The sequence below is a fragment of the Phyllostomus discolor genome, chromosome 2 (genome assembly GCF_004126475.2).
Source record: "Phyllostomus discolor isolate MPI-MPIP mPhyDis1 chromosome 2, mPhyDis1.pri.v3, whole genome shotgun sequence".
Classification (NCBI taxonomy): domain Eukaryota; kingdom Metazoa; phylum Chordata; class Mammalia; order Chiroptera; family Phyllostomidae; genus Phyllostomus; species Phyllostomus discolor.
The window spans coordinates 161,649,497-161,669,502 of NC_040904.2; the positions used below are offsets into that span (position 1 = coordinate 161,649,497).

Consider the following 20,006-nt stretch of genomic DNA (forward strand, 5'->3'; position numbering starts at 1 on the left):
TTTTTGTCTTTGCTTTTGTTTATGTGATGTATTACATTTACTGATTTGTGAATATTGTACCATCCTTGCATACCTGGAATGAATCCCACTTGGTCATGGTGTATGCTCTTTCTTAATGTACTGTTGGATGTGGTTTGCCAGTATCTTGTTGAGGATTTTAGCGTCAATGTTCATCAGTGATATTGGCCTGTAGTTTTCTTTCTTTGTTGTGTCTTTATCTGGTTTTGGAATTAAGATGATGTTGACCTCGTAAAAAGAGTTTGGGAGTCTTCCATCTTTTTGGATTTTTTGAAATAGTCTGTGAAGGATAGGTGTTAGTTCTTCCTTAAATGCTTTGTAGAATTCTCCTGTGAAACCATCTGGTCCAGGGCTTTTGTGTGTTGGGAGTTTTTTGATTACTGCTTCAATTTCTTTTGCTGTTATTGGATTGTTCAGGCTTTCTGCTTCCATTTTGTTGAATTTTGGGAGGTTATATTTTTCTAGAAATTTGTCCATTTCATCTAGGTTTTCAAATTTCTTGGCATACAGCTCTTTGTAGTAATTTGTTACAATCCTTTGTATTTCTGTGGTATCTGTTGTAATCTCTCCTCTTTCATTTCTGATTGTGTTTATTTGGGTTTTCTCTCTTTGTTTCTTGATGAGTCTGCTTAAAGGCTTGTCGATTTTGTTTATCTTTTCAAAGAACCAACTCTTGGATTCATTGATCTTTAGAATTGTGCTTTTAGTCTCTATGTCATTTAATTCTGCTCTGATCTTGGTTATTTCCTTCCTTCTGCTTGCTCTGGGCTGTCTTTGTTGTTGTTCTTCGAGTTCTTGTAGACGTAGGGTTAGGTTGTTTGTTTGAAATGTTTCTAACTTTTTTAGGTGGGCCTCCAGCGCTATGATCTTCTCTCTCAGGACTGCCTTGGCTGTGTCCCATAAGTTTTGGGTTGTTGTGAGTTCGTTTTCATTTGTTTCCAAAAACTGTTTGATTTCTTCCCTAATATCATTCTTGACCCATTCATTGTTTAATAGCATGCTGTTTAATCTCCATGAATTTGAGTGTTTTGGGTTTTTTTCCTTGGGGTTGGTTTCTAGTTTCAGTCCCTTGTGATCCAAGAAAATGCTTGGTATGATTGCAATTTTTTTGAAATTGTTGAGGCTTGTTTTGTGTCCTATCATGTGGTCAATCTTTGAAAATGTTCCATGTACATTTGAAAAAAATGTGTATTTAGCTTCTTTGGGATGGAGGGTTCTGTAAACATCAGTGAAGCCCATTTCATCTAGGGTATTGTTCAATGCCACAATATCTTTGTTGATATTTTGTTTGGAAGATCTGTCCATTTTTGATAGTGGGGTGTTAAAATCCCCCACAATAATTGTGTTGCTGTCCATATCTTTCTTGAAGTCCTCTAAGATTTTCTTTATGTATTTGGGTGTCTTATGTTGGGCACATATATATTTACAATATTTATGTCTTCTTGGTGAATTCTTCCCTTGAGTATTATGAAATGACCTTCTGGGTCTCTCTTTATGGACCTTCTTTGGAAGTCTATTTTGTCAGATATGAGTATTGCTACCCCGGCTTTTTTTTCCTGTCCATTTGGTTGGAAAATTTGTTTCCAGCCCTTCACTTTCAACCTGTGCAGATCTTTTATCCTGAGGTGGGTCTCTTGTAGACAGCATATGTGTGGGTCATGTTTTCTTATCCAATCAGCTATTCTATGTCTTTTGATTGGAGCATTTAATCCATTTACGTTTAAGGTTATTATTGATAGGTACTTATTCATTGCCTTTTATGTACGTGTGATCCTCTCGGACTCTCTCTTTTCCTTTCTTTCCTTAAAGCAGTCCCTTCGGCATCTCTTGCAGAGCTGGTTTAGTGGAGGTGTATTCTTTTAGACTTCTTTTGTCTGAGAAGCTTCTTATTTGGCCTTCTATCTTAATTGAGAGCCTTGCTGGGTAAAGTAGTCGTGGTTGCAGGCCTCTGGTTCTCATTACTTGGATTGTTTCTTGCCATTCTCTCCTGGCTTGGAGTGTTTCCATTGAGAAGCCAGTTGTTAGCCTTATTGGGGCCCCCTTGTATGTTACTTCCTTTTTCTCCCTTGCTGCCTTTAAGATTCTCTCTTTGTCTTGAAATTTTGCCATTTTAATTACGATGTGTCTTGAGGTGGGTCTCTTTGGGTTCCTCTTGATTGGGACTCTCTGTGTTTCCTGTATTTGTGTGACTTTTTGTCTCATCAAATTAGGGAAGTTTTCCATCATCACTTGTTCAACTAGGTTTTCTATCCCTTGTTCTTCTTCTTCTCCTTCTGGTATCCCTATTATGCGGATATTATTACATTTCATATTGTCTTGCATTTCTCTTAATCCCTCTTCATTTTTTCTGAGCCTCTTTTCCTTTTCTTGCTCTTTCTGGGTGTTTTCTTCTATTTTTGTCCTCTAGCTCGCTTATCCGATCTTCTGCTTCATCGATCCTGCTTTTCATTCCTTCTACTGTGTTCTTCAGTTCAGAAATTGTATTCTTCATTTCCTCTTGGCCCTTGTTGAGAGTTTCTATTTCCTTTTTTATGCTGATATAGTTTTCGTTGAGTTCATTGTAGCTTCCCTGTAGACTCTCGTAGCTCATTGTGAGCTCATTGAGCTTCCTGACAATCACTGCTTTGAATTCAATATCTGATAGTTGAATTGCCTCTGTTTCATTCAGCATTCTTTTTGAGGCTTCCTCCTTTCCTTTCATTTGGGGATTATTTCTTTGTCTTCCCATTGTTTGTGAGACTCTTCTTGTTCGCCTCAGCTTCTTATATTGATCTGGTCTGGCTCCCTGGGTTTATGATGTGAACTTCTTTAGTAGAGTAGCAGCGAGTTTCAGTGGTGCTGTTTCCTTGACCCCCCATGCTCGCTGGTCTTGGGCTGTTGTTTAAGTTGGCTTTGTGTTTGCCTTTGGGTTTTGATTGTTGTTGAGTCTTTCTTTGGTGGTTCCTTCCCGCCAGCTGGTTAAATGTGGGTCACTCTGTCCACCACCTTCTGTATTTTGCTGTGCTGGTGAGGGCAGGTTGTGTTGAAGCTGGATCTTTTGTGTGTACAAGGTTTAAAGAAATCTTGTTCAGTTGTTTGTATTGGGTACTGTCTCTACTGTTTAGTTGTGTTTCCAGATAAGTCCTGGATTGAGGTTTGTATGGTTACTACTCCCTCCTTCACCTTCTTCTGCTGCTATCTGCTAGTGGTTCCTTTGTTGTTGGGTTTCCTCTTCCGGTGAGTATCCTGGTGTTCACCTCCTCCACCTATTCTTTTTTGTCATCAGTTGGAGGGGGAAGGCAAAATGGTTTAAGACAGCAACAGAGAATTCTATTGTATTTACAATAGTAGCAAGTAGGGAAAATATAGGAGATCCTTTCACTATGTATAGTGTTAACCGTGGTCTTCCACCCAGCTAGCTGATTTTTAGAAAGGATGGAAAGAAGATAAGACTCTTGTTGGGGGAGGAAGGATTGTGAGTTAGATCTATAAAGCAGAGAGGTTGAGGGCGGTCAGATTCTGGGGTAAGGTGAGAGTAAAGGATAGTAAATAGGTGTAGTGTGTGAGAGAATAGAGTTAACCACTACAGTAATAGCATTCAGGAAACTTTGAAATGGGCTAAGATCTGGGGGGAGGGTGTTGTGAAGTAATTACAATTGTATGGAACAGCAGTTATTTACAATAATATTATGGCAACATTCGAATGGCAGAGTCTATGAGATCTAGATAACATGGATAGGGAGTACAGTACATCTAGTAGTGTGCTGATGGGCCACAGGTGAGTTAATGGACAGTAGATTAGTAATACAGTATAGAAAGAGATATCAGGGGAAAGCTGTCAGGTCATACAATAAAACCAGCCTAGCAAAGCAGGCTATACAAAAATAAGAGGGATATACAAATACTGTTAAAAAAAAAAAAAGAAAAGAAAAAGAAAAAAAAAGATGTAGGAACATTGGAAAAATAATAATAATACAAATATGCAATAACTTGCAGGTTCTCTGTAATAGCAGAGTGACATTTATCTCACTGTCCCAGCTGTTGTGATGCCCCTTCTTTGGGTTCAACTTTGGTCTTTTCACTGATCCAGGATTTTGTCACACTTGTAGGTATTTAGGAAAAAGTTTAAGAAAGTAAAAAATAGAAAAGGCAGACGAAGGCAGGAAGAAGAGATAAAATTGGAGGACAGGAAGGAGGAAGGAATAAAGCAAGAAATCAGGTAAGAGAGGAAAAAGAAATCAAAAGAGAATAAAAACAATAAAACTTAAAAAATTAAAAATTGTTAAAAAAATAGAATCAAATTAAAAAGTCTCTTGGTTTCAAAGTGGCCAAACCGGTTTTTCTGCTCTTGCTGGATGAGGCAGACTGAAGGATGATTTGTTTGGCTTTTCTTCCTTGGCCTGTGGAGTTCGCACTGGCTCCTCAGCTTTACGCCCTGGGTGTGGGAATCAGGTCTTTCCCCAGGGTTACTGCTGTGGGTTGCTGTGCGGGGATGCGGCTGTCTGCTGCGGGCCCGGCCAGGCCCGTCCGCCGCCGGTGCTACCAGTGCTGGCGTGGCCATCCGCCATCGGCTGGTGTGACCGGTGTGACCGATGCCCCCGCGAGCGGGCACCCGCGCTCTCACAGCTGGGAAGCAGACAGGCTAGAGCCACTAATCACTTTAGGAGAATTCCCCAAACAGTGTCTGTGTCTATTCACTCCTTCCTCTTGAGAAATTCCTCCCGATGGAGCCCGCTCCCCACAGTGGCCTGGCTTCTCTCACTGCCAAAGCTCCAGCCAGACTGGTGACCGCGGGAGTCTGGGTCCACTGCGCAACTCAGCTCTGATGTCCACCGCCTCTAGGGCACCGTCTCTGCTGCTCACCACCCGGGTGTGTTTGCCAGCACCTGGATTCCTCCCAGAGCCGCCCAGACCTTGCTCGGCTGGGGAGGGAGCAGTTGGTCTGGCTCTCTCCCACTAACCCTATGGCAAACACAGCCGCGGCCCCTGGGCCTGGGGCTGCAGCTCCAGGACCACACGCTTGTCCTGGGACCTTACCTTGTTGTAGCACTCCCCTTAGGATCTGTTCTTTGTTCTTTCGGTTCTGCCACAATCCTTGGTCCTCTGTTTTCAAAAATGCTGAAATATGTTGGTTGCTTGTCTTTCTACTCCATAGATTGGTCAGGATTTTCTCCCCTGAGCAGAGGAAAGCCAAATCTGCTCCTTCCTACTCCGACACCATCTTAGATCTCCTGCCCTTGGTATTTTAATAGAATTGAATTGAATCTATAGATTGCTTTGGGTAGTATGGACATTTTAATGATGTTGAATCTTCCAGTCCATGAACATGGTATATGCTTCCACTTATTTTTATCTTCCTCAGTTTCTTTCTTCAGCGTTCTATAGTTTTCTGAGTACAGGCCTTTTACCTCCTTGGTTAAATTTATTCCTAGGTACTTTATTTTATTTTTTGCTGTTTTAGTAAATGGTTTTTTTCTTAGTTTCTCTTTCTAATAGTTCATTGTTGGTGTATCAAAATGCCTTCAATTTCTGGAGGATGACTCTGTATCCTGTTCCTTTGCCAAATTCACTTGTTAGGTTGAGTAGTTTTTTGGTGGTGTCTATAGGGTTTTCTAGGTCACTATCATGTTATCTGCAAATAATGACAGTTTTACTTCTGCCTTTCCATTTTGAATGCCTTTTGTTTCTTCTTCTCTGATTGCTGTGTCAAGGACCTTCAGTACTATGTTAAAAAAGAGTGGTGAAAGCAGACACCCCTGTCTTGTTACTGACCTTTAGGGAAACACTTTTAGTTTTTGCCCATTGTATGATGTTGGCAGTAGTTTTTTTTGTGTGTGTGTATGGTCTTTATTAAGTTGAGGTATGCTGCCTCTATTGCTACTTTGTTGAGTGATTTTGATCTAAAATGGGTGCTGTATTTTGTCAAATGTTTTTTTCAGCATTAATTGATGTGATCATGTGAATTTTGTCTTTCATTTTGTTTATGTGGTGAGTCACATTTATTGATTTGAGAATATTGTACCACCTTGTGTCCCTGGAAAAAATCCCACTTGATAATGGTGTATCATTACATTACAATGGTGTATCAATATATTTTTAATGTATTGTTGAATTCAGTTTGCTAGTATTTTGTGGAGAATTTTAGTATCTATGTTCATCAGAGATAATGGCCAGTAATTTTCTTTCTTTGTTGTGTCTTTAGCTGGTTTTGGGGTGAGGATAATAGTGGCCCCATAAAAGAGTTTGGGAGCCTTCTTAGAGGAAAATTTGTCTATTTTTATATCTCCTGAAAACTGGGAAGAAGAGAATAACGAGTTTTATCAGACAGAGTGATAACATGGTCATTTCTGTAGACATAAATCATCATCACTATTGTTCCTGGGAAATTTGGGGCTAAATCAGGGCATATCAGTCATAGGAAGAGAAGCAGCTGAGCACTGTATGATCGCAAATTAATGCTGTCTACATTTCTTGGTTCTGTAAGTAATACTAGATATATTGTTATAAATGTTTGCTGCAGATTTATTCTCATATATTTCTGGGAATAAAGCTAAAAATACCAATACACATATCAATTGTGGGAAGTAGGTGTAACGGAATGGGGTTGTGATGTAGAAAACCACAACTAGTATATAGTTAGGGAAAAAAATGGAAATAGGGAATTCTTTTGTAATTTGCCATTCAGCAGTCCTTTAGTTGTTTGAGACAGACACAGCCCTTTTGAGTATGTCTTTGAAAGCTTGTACCACCTGCTTGTTCCTTAGAGTATAAATAAAGGGATTCATTACTGGGGCAACTGAGGTGGTCAGCACTGACACCATCTTATTAATAGCTACTCCTTCTTTTGCAGATGGTTTAATATAGATAAAGATGCAACTTCCATAAGTGATTGAAACCACAATGATATGGGAAGAACATGTAGAAAAAGCCTTTTTCCTTTGCTGGGCAGAAGGGAATCTGAGAATGGTCCTGATGATATATGTGTAGGACATAATTACACACACCAAAGTGAAAATGAGTGTCAACACAGCGAGGACCAAGACAAACTGCTCTATAAACTTTGTGTCTGAGCAGGTAATCTTTAGAATGGGAGCAGCATCACATCCAAAGTGATCTATGACATTGGAGTCACAAAACTCAAACTGAAAGCCCATGCTGAATGGTGGGATGACGATGATTAGAGCAAGCATGTAACAGCCAATAAGGAGCTTGATACAGACTCTGTTGTTCATGATGGTCATGTAATGCAGGGGTTTGCAGATGGCCACGTAACGGTCATAGGACATGGCCGTCAGGAGAAAAAACTCAGCCACACCTAGGACAACAACAAAGAATAATTGAGTGGCACATGCATTGTAGGTAACAGTGTTGTCCCCAGATGCCATTGTGTAGAGGAATCTGGGAATGCAGACAGTTGTAAAGGAAACTTCCAAGATGGAGAAATTTCGGAGGAAAAAATACATGGGTGTTTTAAGCTGAGAATCCACCAAGGTGAGAGTGATGATGGTCAGATTCCCAGCAATGCTAAGTAAGTAGGCTAGAAACAAAAAGATAAAAAGCAGAATCTGTAGATATGGGTCATCTGTTAGTCCCAGCAGGATGAATGTAGTTATTGCTGTGTAATTTTTCATCACTGATTCCTGACTATTGCCTGTCCTGTGCATAAAAATAAGAGAGAAATAGACTGTCAGAATGGAGTAGGTAAAAGCGTTAGCTAAGCCAAGATTTCATTTCACTTGTTACCTGGTAATTAAGAATGCTGTTGGAGTGATAGTTGATAATGAACCAGTAATGCTACCAGACTTATGCTACTGGTAGTAATGGTGTAGTGCTACTGAGCATTACACCACATACCAGCCAGAAGGATCTTATTAAAGATTCTTGTTATTATATTGTTTAGTATTAAATCAACAGTAGAGGGATTTTTTTGATGAACAAGCCCAAAGTAATGAAGGTATTTTACATTATCTGTTGTAAACAGAAAAACTATGTGATCAAATCTGCATGCTTTGTCATGTCAAGACATTAATACCTCAGAGAGATCCAAGATGGTGGAGAAATGAGTGGAGGCTTCACTAACCTTCTCTGAGGACCAATCTGGAATTATAATTAAATTGTAGAGAAGTCATCTGGAATAAACACCTGAATAATAGTGAGAGACAAGCCTTACAACCATGGACAGAGAGAGGAAACAGCCTCACCTCAACATGACTGGTATGGAGTGAGGAGGAGATGTGAGAGTGTTGGCTGGGCTCCATGGGTGGCAGCTGAAGTGCCACAGGAATATTTCAGCAGCCAGAGGGTCCCATTGAGAAATGTGGGATGTAAACCCCAAGCTGGGCTCCCCAGTCTATACCACCAGAGCCCCAAAAGTACCCAGATAACATCCAGCTGTGAAAAGTGGCAGGGTTTCTCTCTGCCAGGAATAGACTCCTGGAGATGTAGAGGGGCTTTTAAAGGGCCAATTCATAATTTTTCATTTGTAGCCACTTACCCTAGGCTCTGATAAAGGGGGAGTACAGAGTAGACTAGAGATGCTTGAGGAGAGACTGGGGTTGGTGGCTTTGGGGAGAAAGCTGAGAAAGCAGCTGCCAGGATCCTGGTGCTGAGTCATTCCCTCAAATTGCAGGAGCCATCTTGCTCAGCAGACAACTACCCTCTGAGTGGCATCAACCTGAAGGGAAGCAATAACCCCATCCCCAGGAGTTATCAGCCCCACCCTGAGGTGCTCAAGCCTGACTGCTGATTAGGGTGACTAGATTAACAACTGAAGGAGTAAGCCTTAGATGGTGGATGTCCAGTAGTTTCAAACAGGCTGCCTAAGGCTAGACTGTGGCACCATCTTACATTACCCGAGGCAGATCCAGAATGAAAAAGCAAATGAGGGAAGGGCCATCAAGGGACATTTATAAAGGACACATGGGCAAAGCCAAAGGGGGTAGGTTCAAGGGTGGGAGGTGGGGATGGGGGGGGTGGGGCAGGGCAGAGCATGGAGATGGGAAAATGGAGACAACTGTACTTGAACAACAATGAAAATTTATTAAATCATAAATATGTAAATACATAAAAATAGTAGTAAATACTAGATGCTATGGAAATGAAATCCACCATTGTCATTTTCATGATTTGTGATCTTTTCTCTCCTGCACAGTCTTTTAATATTCATTTCTTGTCCTTCAAATTTGTGCATATTAAGTCACTAGATTCTATATTATAGTTTATTTCAATTCTCATATTGTGTTCTTCCCTTTTCCTACCCAATTGTAGCTTCTTCTTCCTCTTCTTATTTTCATTTCAATTTTTTTCTCTCTTGCTACAACTTGTTTCCATTCCACACTCTTACTATTTCTCTACTCTCCAGACTCTCAAAACCATTTTTCTTGTCATTGGCCATCTCACATTCTTTTTCCCAGTCTGTGATCTCTCTCCATCTTTATCAGTCTTTACTCATTGGTGGTGGATAGGGTGGTTATTGTTGCATTTATTCAACTTTAACTTTAGATCTTCACTATTTTGGTTTTGCAAGTCTCAAATTTTACTGTTCTCCTCTCTTACTTCATTCTGCCTTCCTTCTGATTTTTTTCATCTCAAATTTTAATTTTTCCTTGCCTTAGCCTTGCTTTTCCCCCTCAGTTTTAGAATTCCTTCTCCCTCTCTCATCTCAAAATCACTTCTTGCCCTGGCTAGTGTAGCTTATGGATTTAATGGGGGCCTGTGAAGCAAAGGGTCACAGGTTTGATTCTTAGTCAGGGCACACACCTGGGTTGTGGGCCAGGTCCCCAAGGGGGCATGCAAGAGGCAACCACACATTGATGTTTTTCTCCTCTTTCTCCTTCCCTTCCCTTCTCTCTAAAAATAAATGAAATCTTTAAAAAATTACTTCTCTTTCCAGTAGACATCTCTTAAGCTTCTCCTTCTCCCCTCCTCTTACTCCCATAACACCTATATTAATCTCAGCTCATTTGTTGTTTCAGTGCTATGGTGGATCTTTTCCTCCAATTTGGTTCTTCTTTTAGTTGTTCATTTACTTAATTTTTCCTTTTTCTTTCTGTCTCTCACTTTAATAAAATTCTGTTTTATTACACTTAATACTGTGTAGTCTCCTTCTCCTGCTCTATTCCACCTTCTTCATTCCCTTTTTTATTTCTAATGTAAATATTACTTCCTTGCTGTCTTTGCCTTGCTCTGATTCCCTAATCTTATTGTTCCTCCCTCTACCCTCACAAAATCATTTTATTTCAGTTAGTGATTTCATATTTTTCTCCTTTCTTCTAATAGTCTTAATCTCTCGACACCCTTATTAATACTTGTATCCTTGCTTTGATAGTGGGATTGTGGATGGAAGTTATTTTTGCCTGTGTAGGTTTATTTCCTGGGCTGTGTGGTTTTGTTCTGGTAGCACCTGCACAACAGCATATAAGATGTGGTGGGTGGAGTGTGTCTTAGTGAGCCAACCAGAGGGACGGACCCACAAAAGAATGACCCCACTACAATAAAAACCCAATTACAACCAGACAGCCAACATAATTGGCATAAAGGGCATCTCATGAGCATCAACTTCAAGGGATCAAGGAGAGTACACCTCTGAATCCCTCAGGTCTCCTACTGTAGGAATTCATATCATGAAGTCAGGGAGACAAACAGATCAATTTAAGAAGCAAAAAGAAACAAAAAGAGTGTCCCCTAAAATGGGGAGACAAAGAAATAACCCTCAATTTAAAGGAAAAGGTGAATCCCCAGAAAGAATGCTAAATGAAATAGAGGCCAGTAAACTATCAGACACTGAGTTAAAAATAATAGTTATAAGGAAGCTCAATGAATTCAGTGAGAACTACAAAGAACCACAGGAAGCTGCAAGGAACTTACTGCAAACTACATCATCATGAAAAAGGATGTAGAAACTATCAATATGAGCCAGGAGGAAATGAAGAATAGAGTTCCTGAATTGAAGAACACAGTAGAAGGAATTAAAAGCAGGCTAGATGAAGCAGAGGATTAAAACAGTGAGCTGGATGACAAGGTAGAAAAAAATTCCCAGAAAGAGCAAGGAAAGGAAAAAAGACTCAAAAAGAATGAAGAGAATTTAAGGGAGCTGTATGGAAATCTGAAACATAATAATATGCATATAATAGGTATACAAGAAGGAAAAGAAGAGGAGCAAAGCATAGAAAACCTGTTTGAAAAACTAATGATGGAAAATGTCCTTACCTTAGGAGAGAAAATATCACACAGTCCAGGAAGCACAGAAGTTCCCAATCAAGATGAACCCAAAGAGGCTTCCCCCAAGATACATCATAATTAAAATAACAAAATTCAAAGACAAAGAGAGAATCTTAAAGGCAGCAAGGAAGAAATGGAAAGTAACATACAAGGGAGCTCCAATAAGGCTAGCAGCTGTTTTCTCAACACAAACACTACAAGCCAGAAGGGAATGCCAAGAAATATTTAAGTAATGAGAAGCAAGGACCTGTAACCAAGACTACTTTACCCAGCAAGGCTTTCATTTAAAATGGAAGGCAAAATACGGAGTTTCTCAGACAAAAGCAGGCTAAAAGAACACATCTCCACAAAGCCAGCACTGTAAGACATGCTAAAGGGACTGTTTTAAGAAGATGAAGAAAAAGAGAGTGGGGGGTACACAATAACAAAGGGAAAAATGGCAATGAACAAGTACCTATCAGTAAGAACTTTAAGTGTAGATAGATAAATGCTCCAATCAAGACATAGTGTAGCTGAATAGATAAGAAAACATTTCCCACATATATGCTGTTTCCAAGAGACCCAACTCAGAAGAAAAGATCTACAGAGACTGAAAGTGGAAGGATGGAAGAAAATATCCCAAGCAAACAGACCTAAAAAAATAGAAATACTTATATCAAGTAAAATAAATTTCGAAACAAAGGCCATAAAGTGAGACAAAGGAGGATAATATATAATACTTAATGGAAAAATCCATCAAGATACAACCCTTGTAAACATATATGCACTTGAGATAGGAGCACTCAAATATATAAGGAGAATCTTGGAGAATTTAAAAAAGGACATCAACAGCAATGCACTCATTGTAGGGAATTTTGACACCCCAACAATGGATAGATCTTCCCAATGAAGAATCAATAAGGTATTGTGGCATTGAACTACACTCAGGTTCAGATGAACTTAATTGATATATACAGAACCATTTACCCCAAAGAAGCAAAATACATGTCTTTTCAAGTACATATAGAACATTTTGAAAGATAGGCCACATGGTAGGTCACAAAACAAGCCTCACAAACTCAAGTAAATTGGTATTTATATCAAGTATTTTTTGGATCGCAATGGCTTGAAACTAGAAGCCAACCTGAAGGGAAAAACCTCAAAAACAGTCAAATTCATGGAGACTGAATAGCATGCTATTAATGGAGAAACTGTATTTGAACAACAATAAAAGAATTAAAAAACAATGATTGGGTTAACAGTGGGATCAAGGAAGACATTAAAAAGTTTCTGGAAAGGAATGGAACACACAACAACCCCAAACCTAAGGGACACAGAAAAGGCAGTCCTGAGAGGGAAGTTCATAGTAATATTGGACTAACTAAAAGATAGAAAAATAATGGGGGAGAAGAGGGGAAGGGTCATCAAGGAATATGTGTAAAGGACACATGGAGAAAAGCAAAAGGGGTAGGATTGAGGATGGGAGATGGGGATGGGTGGGATGGTGGAGAGTGGTGGTGGGAACAATGGAGACATCTGTACTTGAAGAACAATACAAAAAATAAAGAAAAATTTCAAATAAACAACCTAATCCTATATCTATAAGAACTGGAGGAACAACAACAAAGCCCAGAGCAAGTAGAAGGAAGGAAATAATCAAGATCAGAGCTGAATTAAATGGCATAGAAAGTAAAAGAACAGTTCAAAGGATCAATAATTCCAGGAGCTGGTTCTTGAAAAGCTAAACAATATCAACAAGTGATTCACCAGACTCATCAAGAATCAAAGAGAGAGGACCCAAATAAATGAAATCCAAAATGAAAGACGAGAAATTATAACTGGTTTCACAAATACAAAGGATTGTAAGAAATTACTATGGGCAATGATATGCCAAGAAATTTGACAACCTGGGTGAAATTGACAACTTTCTGGAAATATATAATGTTCCAAAACTGAATCAAGAAGAAGCAGAAATCCTGAATAGACTGATAACAATGAATGAATTTGAAGCAGTAATGAAAACACTCCTGACGTGTAAAAACTCTGGAGTGGACAGCTTCACAGGCGAATTTTACTAAACATTTAGGGAAGAGCTATCCTTCTCAATCTATTCCAAAAAATTCATGTAGAGGGTAGACTCCCAAACTCTTTTTATGAGGCCAGTATTATCCTAATTCCAAAATGAGGTGAAGACACACAAAAAGGGAAACTACAGGCCAAACTACAGGCCTCCATTGTCAGGACAAAACTGCTGATAAACATCGATGCTAAAATCCTCAACAAAATATTGGCAAACTCTATCCAGCAATATATTAAAAATGAGCAGATAGGATTCATCCCAGGGATGCAAGGATGATACAATATTCACAGATCAATAAATATAATTCACCACATAAACCAAATGAAAAACAAAAATCACATGATCATATCAATAGATGCTGAAAAGTATTTGACAAAATCCAGTACATATTTTAGATAAAAACACTCAGCAAAGTGGGAGTAGAGGGAGTGTACCTGCACATAATAAAGGCTGTCTATGAAAAACGTACAGCCAACATCATACTTCATGGGCAGAAATATCAAAGTATTCCCCCTAAGATCAGGAACAAGACAAGGATGTCCGTTTTCACCACTTTTTTTTTTCAATATAGTATTGGAAGTTCTAGCCACAGTGATCAGACAAGAAAAAGAAATATAGCATCAAAATTGGAAAGGAGGAAAGAAAACTGTCATAATTTGTAGACAACATTATCATGTACATAGAAAATCCTTTAGGCTCCACCAAATAGCTACTTGAACTAATAAGCCAATCTGGCAAAATAGCAGGATACAAAATCAATATTCAAAAATCCATGGCAGTTTTGTATACCAACAATGAAATATCAAAAAGAGAAATCAGGACAAAATCCCATTTGATATAGCAACAAGAAAAATAAATTCCCTAGGAATACACTAAAATAGGGAAGCAAAAGACTTGTACTCACAAAACTACAGATCACTGAAGAAAGAAGTTAAGGAAGATACAACACATGGAAGTATATGCTGTGTTCATGGATTGGAAGAATCAATCTTATTTAAATGTCCATACTACCCAATGCAATCTACAGATTCAATGCAATCCCTATTAAGATACCAATGACATATTTCACAGATTTAGAACAAATATTTCAAAAGTTTATATGGAAGGGAAAATGACCACCAATAGCCTCAGCAATCTTGAGAAGAACAAAGAAGGAGGGATCACAATACCTGATATCAAATTATACTACAAGGTCACTGTATTCAAAACAGTCTGATACTGGCATAAAAACAGACACATAGATCAATGGAACAGAATATATAGCCCATAAAAAAAGCATGTCTCTATGATCGACTAATATTTGACAAACGGGATAGAAGCATAAGATGGAGTTAAAATAGCCTCTTCAACAAATGGTGCTGGGAGATCTGGAAGGGTACATGCAAAAAAAATGAAACTAGACCACCAACTTACACCATATACCAGAGTACTCTAAATGAATAAATGACTTAAACATAAGCTGTGACACCTTAAAAGTACTATAGGAAAACAAAAATACTATAGAAAAAGTACTATAGGAAGGCAGAAAACTTTCAGATATCACACAAAGAAATATTTTTGCTGAGACATTCTCTAGGGTAAGGAAAATAAAGGAAAATAAACAAATTGGACTACATCAAACTAGAAAACATCTGCATAGCTAAAAAAAATCAGCAGAATGAAAAGGGAGCTGACTGTGTGGGAAACCATATTTGCCAATGATACTTTGGAGAAGGGTTTGATCTCCAAAATACATAAGGAACTCATACAACTTAATGCCAGGAAGACATACAATCTAATTTAAAAAACTGGCAAAGGACCTGAACAGATACTTCTCCATGAGGGCATGCAGAGGGACCAGAGACATATGAAACGATGTTCAGCATCACTAGCCATCAGAGAGATGCAAATTAAATCCACAATGAGATACGACTTCACACCATTCAGAATGGCTATCATAAACAAATCAACTAACAACAAGCACTGTTGAGGTTGTGGAGAAAAGGGAACCCTAGAGCACTGTTGGTGGGGATGCAGACTGGTGCAGTCACTGTGGAAAACAGTGTGCTTTCCTCAAAAAACTAAGAAGGCAGCTGTCTTTTGATCTGGTGATTCCACAGCTGGGATTGTACCCTAAGAATCCTGAAATACCTATTCAAAAGAACCTGTGCACCTAATGTTCATAGGAGCATTATTTACAATAGCCAAGTGCTCAAAACAGCTTAGGTGCCCATTAGTAAATGAGTGGATCCCAAAACTGTGGTACACTTACACAGTGGAATACTACACAGCAGAAAGAAAGAAGGACCTCCTACTGTTTGTGAAAGGCTGGCTAGAACTGGAGAGTATTATGCTGAGTGAAATAAGCCATACAGTGAAAGACAAATACCCTATGATCTTACCTATACATGGAACTTAATCAACAAAACAAACAAATGAGCAAAATAGAACCAGGGCATGGATACAAGGAACAGAGTGACAGGGCCCAGAAGGGAGGCGGTTTGGGGTAAAGGAGGAAAGAAGGGGAAGTGCCTAGTTATAGAACAGGCATACATGCCCCATGGACATGGACAAGAGGCTGGGGTTGACTGTGGAAGCAGGGCTGGGGGTGGTGGATGGGACAGGGGAGAGCAATGGGGGAACCTAGGGTCAACTGTAATAGAACAACAATAAAAAATTAAATATATAGCAGAGGAAATAATAAATATTGTTGAGTTTGTATTATGGTTGGGTGCTTTACATGAACAATTTTATTTAATATTAATACATAATTATGAGGAAAGCAATAAGAAGAGACTAGTATCTCCAGGTATGCTTGTCATCTTTGTTGCATGTGGAGTAAAGACAGCTGATTACAGGTGAGGTTGTAAAGTTAAAGTTTTTCCTCCTCTCAGCCTCTGCTTCTTTGCTCACTCACTGTAATAATCTACATTATCCTTTAAAGTACCTCATGCCTTTGGGCTCTCCTCCCTTCCTAAACTACACAAAACACTCACAAGTCCATCCTGAAGACAGAATCAGTGATTGTTTAAAACTGTAAACGAGGTGATTTCTGTATTTGAAGTCACTCAATGGAATGCCATTTCTCTTGGAATAAAATTCAAACTCCTTTCTCTGGTTTATAAGGTCCCTCCTGATCTTATCATTGTGAGTGCTCCTAATTTGCCTCTTGCTTCTGCTGCTGTACTGATCTTCAGTACCTTGCATTTTCCTAATATCTAATGAAATTGAGCGTCTTTTCATATATCTTGGCTACTTGTGTGTCTTCTTGGGTGAAGTGTCTGTTTAGGTCCTCTGCCCATTTTTTAATTGTATTGTTTGTTTGGTGTTCAGTTGTATGAGTTCTTTGAATATTTTGTATATTAACCCCTTGTCAGAGCTGTTGTTTGCAAATATCTTCTCCCATTTGGTTGGTTGCCTTTTTTTGTTGGCGGTTACTTTTGCTGTGGAGAGGTATTTTTGTTTGATATAGTCCCATTCATTTATTTTCACTTTTACTTACTTCGTCTTTGGAGTCAAATTCATAAAATCTTTCCAAGACCAACATGCACAAGTTTAGTAGCTGTATTTTCTTGTATGTAATTTATTTTAGGTTCTAAATCTTCAATGTAATGGGAAACTTTAAGAATCAGAAACATAAAGGGTCACTTTTATTCATAATCTCCCATAATTACAGTGAGCTAATTCATCTGTATTTAAGTGTAAATAAAGGTGAACCTCTTAAAAACTACTTGGGGTTAAGGACACTGTGGTGGAGGGAGGATAGAAGGTGGGAGGATGGCAGCCTAGAAGTGAGGTTTCCATTTTTCTTCATCTTTATCCCATTTTCTCTAAAGGAGTTTGGTCAAGGCTACTGGAGACTCAATCCTCAGGTGTCCTCTGAGAGGGCCCATTTTCGTAATTATAACAGGTAGGGGTGAGGAATGTGAGCTCTGGGATAAGATGGCTCAGGTCTGGAGACATGGGTTAACCATTTAATGTCCATGACGCCTTGGTGAGTTCAGTACCAGGCTCCATTTCCTAGTTTGTGAAATGTAAGTCATAACTGCCTTTCTGTGAAGTGAAAAGAATATGTATGTCCTTCATGGACTCATATATGGATCAAACAAAATAATTCTTTCAGGTTCTTAGCATATGCCTGGTACAGAGCAAATATTAAATACATTCTAATTTTCTATTTCTTCTTCCAGGACCTGCTGCTTTCCCTTGTGTGAACAGAGCTCTCACACGCTCCCACAATTTCTCTTGTCTTATCCCTAGATTTGCCCTCCCCCTTACTACATTACATATACCTATTTTAAGCTTTCTGCCACCCTTAATATTAAATTCTAAAAAGAAATATTTGTTGATATGTTTATTCATAATGTATATAATTCAAATACATATTATATAATATGTGGTATATTCTCTCTGAATCTCTTACATTTATAATCTAAACTGTTTGTTCTAATATGATTCCCTGACCAAATCTCTTAATTCAAGCATTGTTCTTTGGGATATTCCCTTCCTATCCCCTCAGTAACCACAGCTTTCACATTCTCTTCTGAGCTTGTCTTAGGGCCCTCTTCCTACATCACATTGTATTCAGAATACTTCCCTGCTGCAATTCTCTCCACTAACACATAAGAAATGTCTTTACTGCCCAGACATGTTGTTCTGTCTCTTTCTCTTTAAACTGTTATAGAAGAACTAGAAAAACTTAGCCAAATGGGTATGAGGTTACTATAAATAAAATGATCAAGGAATTAAGAGACAAATAAGTTGAGACATACAAAGTACCTTAAAGATAATTTTAGCCAATCCCTTAATTTTGAAGATGGACATCAAAGGGTCAGCAGTCACCAGGCTTGTTAGAAGCAGAGTCTAAGAGAGAATCCAAGTTTCCTAAATCCAATTTCTATGCTTTTCCCCCATTGTATCGAATTAGGAGGGAGTCTCAGGAATGATTTCCTTTGTTTTCCTGGTTTTCACTCACCTATTTGGAATTTTGTCCTTTCTAATGTTCCTGTGCCTTCCAAGGACATAGAGTCCATGCCAGCTCTTTTCTCAGTCTTTCATTACTTCTGTGGAAATTTATCATCAGTGATGTAGGAAATCTGAAAGATAAATTCACCTAATGTCTTATCAGTATTTATATTATGCATCCAGGTATGTCTAAAGTTTCATTGAAGAATACATCCTAATGAGGAATTTCCTGGGATGAGAGTAGGCTTTGATGGGAGATACCAGAACAAAGAATTCCCTTTTGGTTGTATTCAGTTTAATTCATAAACCTTCCCAAAGATGGTAATAATAGGTAACATTTATAAGGCAGTTACTAAATGTTAGGTACTATGTTAAACGTTTAGATGACCTTATTTGATTCTCAAAGCCACTCTCTGAGGCTGGTTGTAATTTAGTCCTCATTTTGCAACTGAGGAATCTGAGATCTAGGAATATTTAGAACTGTGCCCCAGGTCACTGGTTTAGGATGTGGTGAAGCCGAAGTGTGAATCCCAGCAGTCTGACCACAGAAACACACCTTTTCAACTCTTTATTGAACTGATTTATTTCTGCTCTTTATCTTTTGGGAAAATAATCCACATCCTCTCTGTGATGCTATCTGTCAAGTAACCCTCAGGAACTAGATGAATCACTGCCCAGGCTTCTTTATTTCTGAGTTGGGGGCTACAGTAGATAGTTGGTCTTCAGCAATAATAATTAGTTACATTTGTAGCAACTGAAAGGCTTCCCACTTGCAGTTACTGTCTCTAGGGCTTTCAATTTCTCTTATCACTGGGATGGAACAGGATCTTCCCAGGAAACCTCAATTAGTTTGGAACATGAATGGTGTTCTCTTGGCTGTTTTAAGACATTTCCCACAATGATGTGGAGGTGAGTGTTCTCTGACTGGGGAAATATGGCTTTTTCCTTCCCACTGAGGGAGCAGTGTCCATTTGCAGTATGTCCTCCGACCACACATCAGAGCCTCTGAATTGATGGACGGGGGTCTGACTTGAGTGTGTAATAAGTGGCTGGCCAATTAGCTGCTTCCCTTCCACATCCTGAAGAACCAGGCAGGGAATGATCATACTTGACTAAAGGTTGTAGTGGACACATTCCTATTATCCTTCCTTGTTTTCTGATCCAGATTCCAAGTGCTCATATATGGTGTCCACCAAGCTTCCCGAAATCTGCCTTAAACCCTCTGCACCTATAATATTCTAACTTCTGCCTTTGCAAAATCATCTATGAGTGTCTTAGTCCCATCTTGAACATATTGGGTAAATTAATGCAAAATGGCATATGAAAGTTTGTTGATTTACTGTAATAACAAAATCTTTTACTTTTCCAAGTATGATTTGTGGTACAGCTCATTAAATATAGGAAATTATTGTTAGTGGTAGATACTCAAGTTGTGTATCAAAAAAATAAACATTAGGCAGGCTTTTTTTTTTTTGCTGGATTGAGAAAACAGGAACACTTTCCCAGGATCTCAAACACGGGAACCTATATCCTTCCCTTAAAATTTTACTGTCTTATTTTTCAAACTTCTCTAGATGACACCTTTCTAACATCATGTAAAAAGTCCAATGTCACTTGTTAGAGAACAGAGTTACATTGAAGATACCTACTGATTCCTACTGTGAGATACACTTCATAATGATTTAGGGCCTGAGTTTGGAAACACATAGGTCAAAGCCTTCTGTGTATCTTTGAACGGCGTGAGTCCTGAAGGCGAGCAACTGGTGTGACTAAGTAATCATGCTTA

The 20,006-nt window shown here is 38.8% G+C and overlaps 1 protein-coding gene across 1 annotated transcript; it reads right to left on the minus strand.

Annotated features, from left to right (window-relative positions):
* Window positions 1-6,517: 6,517 nt before the first annotated feature.
* LOC114513446 (olfactory receptor 6C2-like) lies at window positions 6,518-7,628 on the minus strand. Its single transcript, XM_028532759.2, has one exon. It carries the CDS (start codon window positions 7,626-7,628, stop codon window positions 6,690-6,692), a length of 939 nt encoding a protein of 312 aa, XP_028388560.1. The 3' UTR covers window positions 6,518-6,689.
* Window positions 7,629-20,006: the final 12,378 nt, after the last annotated feature.

Coding starts and splice junctions, on each gene's coding strand:
- LOC114513446 (XM_028532759.2), bottom strand. CDS start 7,628: ATGAAAAATTACACAGCAATAACTACATTCATCCTGCTGGGACTAACA.